Source organism: Limulus polyphemus, unplaced genomic scaffold (assembly GCF_000517525.1).
Source record: "Limulus polyphemus unplaced genomic scaffold, Limulus_polyphemus-2.1.2 Scaffold816, whole genome shotgun sequence".
Taxonomy (NCBI): domain Eukaryota; kingdom Metazoa; phylum Arthropoda; class Merostomata; order Xiphosura; family Limulidae; genus Limulus; species Limulus polyphemus.
Genome location: NW_013666426.1, coordinates 188,528 through 192,214, shown reverse-complemented (window position 1 = coordinate 192,214; position 3,687 = coordinate 188,528). Strand labels below are relative to the sequence as shown.

Genomic DNA, 3,687 nt, shown 5'->3' with positions numbered 1-3,687 from the left:
CTCTTCTAGCTGAGCTTTAACATTGGCGGCACAGTGTTACCATATTTTCGTCATTTATCATATGACTCCTATTCTTTAATAAAGAACGCACTTAAAGTTTATTAACATTGTCATTGAAATACCCATAGTTTCTGAGAGAAACGCGCATGTTGTAATTTCCCCTGAAGTAAACAGAAAACCGAATAGCACATTCCATCACATCATTACATTGACCAACAGCAACTCAATAAAATTACTGCATAAAGTGTCACATAAAGAATTATATTAGATAATTGTAAAGAATATATATATGACGATAATAACAAAGCACATGTATGCGATATATCGCAGGCAAGAAAACGCAAAAATATTCTATTTTGATTTAAGAAAGGATATTATATCAAAATTTTTAAATAAATTTTAATCAAATGATTTTTATTTGCGTTCAAGAAAGAATGTAACTAAATGTGTTGAATGAGGTAATTAAGCTTATACATAAATATCCTGCTAATAAAGCATGTTTATTTATGTAAGACACTTTAGTGTGCATTTGCGCAATATTTGTTTAATAATTTAATAAAAGTGCGGAATATTGAAAAATATATTTGAGACTGAACAATGGCACAATATATATATATATTATCATTCCGAAAGAAATTTTCATACTTTTCATATCTAGATGATTGAGAAATGAAATAGTCCTATACATTTGCTCCACTTTGCCATCTAGCGGTATGAAGAAGGAAGCAACTGAGCTTGCGCAAAAGTGCGTCATGGAGAAGAATACGTAATTCAGTTACTTTAGCAACGGTATTAGAGTTATTGTCTATCGGTAGCATATTAGGATGTGAAATCGTAGTTGACAAATACTAACAGAACTAATTTAAATTATTAAACGTTTTTTGCCTTATTTTTATTACGTATTTAGACTATGGTGAAAATTCGTCTATGTTTATGATACGGCACATACAGCTGCTGAAGGTTGGTCTTTAACAGTTTGATATTGTCACTGGAAATCGAACTTTATTCAAATTGTCGGACGCTTTCATGTTATTTTCGTCGTTCGTCGTCTTCAGATACTAAACGCTCAGCTCAGGGATAAACTTTTTCTTGATGTGTTAACTCCATGATCGATAAGTGTACAAGGTAGAAATGGTAGCGTTTATATAGAAAGAAAACAATAATAATTATATCTGTAGCTCATCATATGGCTATTTAGAAAAATCTTTTTTTAATATTATTCAAAAATACCAACCTTGTGATTTTATTTCTAACTCTTAGTACGTAAGAAAAATGTACATTTTAGATGTGTTGCATATATATATATATATAGGATTTAATTATGGTAGAGAATATGATTTCTTAGTTTAGTCTGCCACAGAAAAATCACAAGATCAAACTGTAAAAAGTGGATATGTGGCTAATTTTGTGTAAAAAATAGTGGGTTTAATCGAATTATTATGCAATATTTATATTTGTGACGATAATCTATATATATAGCAAACATATGTAAAGTCATGAGTTGTAATAATTTTTTTATGGGATTTTTTAATGAACTGCCAGTTCATAATGAAGACGAATATCTGCGTCAATGCTTCAATAACTTTGATGAAAACAAGGACGGAGGATTGGACTTACAAGAATTTAATGCACTAGCAAAATCTCTTCTTACAGATTCTAAAGGAGAACCTTATTATTTAACTTCGTCTATGGTGTCGGATATGTTCTGTGTTTTTGATCAGAACAAAGATGGCAAAATTGACACAGAAGAAATGAAAATAGTTTGGTATGACTGGATAAAAGTTATTGTTCATCCAGTCAGTGCTTTGTTGGTCATTGATGTTCAAAACGATTTTATTTCTGGAACATTAGCTTTACGTCACTGCCCTGCTGGCCATGAAGGCGAAGAGATCGTTCCTGTGATAAATAATTTACTGAAATCTGTTAGGTTTGAGAGTGTGGTCTATTCGGTAGATTGGCATCCTGCTGATCATATTTCCTTTTTTGAAAATTTCGAAAATCGAAAAATTAAGCACCTGAATAGCATACCAAGTAGAGAAGTCAGACTATTTGACGAAGTTGTTTTTGACGGATCTCCACCAACCAAACAGAAACTTTGGCCACGACACTGTGTGCAGAATACTTGGGGTGCAAAATTGCATCAGGATCTTATATTGATTGCAGATAATGTCATGATTCATAAAGGAATTCATTCAAAGATCGACAGTTATTCGGCTTTTCGTGACAACCAAAAGATTTCTGAAACAAAGTTACAGACAGAACTTAAGGCGAAAAAAGTGACAGACGTTTATATTTGTGGTTTAGCATATGACGTCTGTGTCGGTTTTACAGCTATAGATGCTGTAGAGTACGGATACCGAACGGTGGTAGTAGAAGATGCCACAAGGGGAGTATGTCCTAAAGGAATTGCCGCCACTCGAGAAAAGCTGGTATCTCACAACTGTGTAATCGTCACTCATGATAAAGTTCAAGATATGGTAAAAGGCTTAGATCGTCGACCAGAATTGGCTTACCAAACGGCCATGGCTTTGACCAAACCTGCACTGACAAATCATAGTTGAGTGATTTTTGTCATTATGCTTTTTTTTTTCTATTTTCAGTCCATGTATACATTAGATTTCATTAATATTTTATATATTTATTTGTATGCTAGTGTCAAAATCAGTTGTACCGAAATGATTAAACGTACTTATTCAGTTATTGTACTCTTCCTATGATATAAAAGTAAAATTGAAAACTGTTAGTGTGAAAAAAAATATATATATAGTTTTTATTTATATAACTAGTATAATAATAGAAATACTGTTAGTAACCTCCTCAGAGAAGATAATCTATACATTTTGACGCAAAGTCCTTTACTCCTAAGTGATTATAGGTGCCCATCAACTTTTCAAATAGAGGCCCTGCTGTAGTTTTGACAACAAGAGGGGGAATTTTTTAATTAAACTTTCAACAATGTATGCTTGAAATTGTTGTAATTCTACGCATTTCAGTCTTTATGTCATATATTTATTTATTTTTTACATTCCACCCCTGTTAACGGCATAACTGTATTTCTTTTATTTGCTTTTCCAATCAGTCTTGGTGAGCTGTGATTCGGCGGAAATTATAGTCTACTGCAGAAGGAGTAGTGAATAAAAAAATAGTTTAGGCCTTTACGTCATTAGCGGATTTTTTTCTCCTTTTCAGTGAAATTGTATATTTTGAAGAATAAAATAAAAACTTGCAAATAAATAGCCTGTACAATAAAGTTATGGTTTAAATGTCAAAGACTTGCGAAGCATTCTGATGAGTTCTGGTATTAAACGAAATGCATCCTGGACAGTGATTTGCTAGAGACAAAATATAGGTCTGAAATACTGTTTTTACATGCCTCTGATTTTGGACAGATTAAAAGGAACGAGGAAAACACATAAGCAATTTATAGGATTTTAATCATAAAGTTAAGACCTGTTGTTTTCGAATGCTAGCTTTCGGCGTTTAAACCTGTAAGTTGTAAAGTTATACAATGTACATATAAGTAGCATTTCTGAGAATCTTTTGCCCCTCATAGTCAAGCTCAAATGATTAGTTCTGGTACTGAACGAAAGATCTTTTGGCCAGTGACTTGTGGGAGACAAAAGATAGATCTGAAATGCTGTTTTTACATACCTATGATTTTGAATCCGATACGGACAGATGTGACGA

At 32.5% G+C, this 3,687-nt stretch overlaps 1 protein-coding gene across 1 annotated transcript; it reads left to right on the top strand.

Annotated features, from left to right (window-relative positions):
• The first annotated feature begins 765 nt into the window (after positions 1–765).
• LOC106460685 (nicotinamidase-like) lies at positions 766–3,245 on the top strand. Its single transcript, XM_013920414.2, has one exon. The coding sequence runs from the start codon at positions 1,497–1,499 to the stop codon at positions 2,559–2,561; it is 1,065 nt and encodes a 354-aa protein (XP_013775868.1). The 5' UTR covers positions 766–1,496; the 3' UTR covers positions 2,562–3,245.
• The last annotated feature ends 442 nt before the right edge of the window (positions 3,246–3,687 follow it).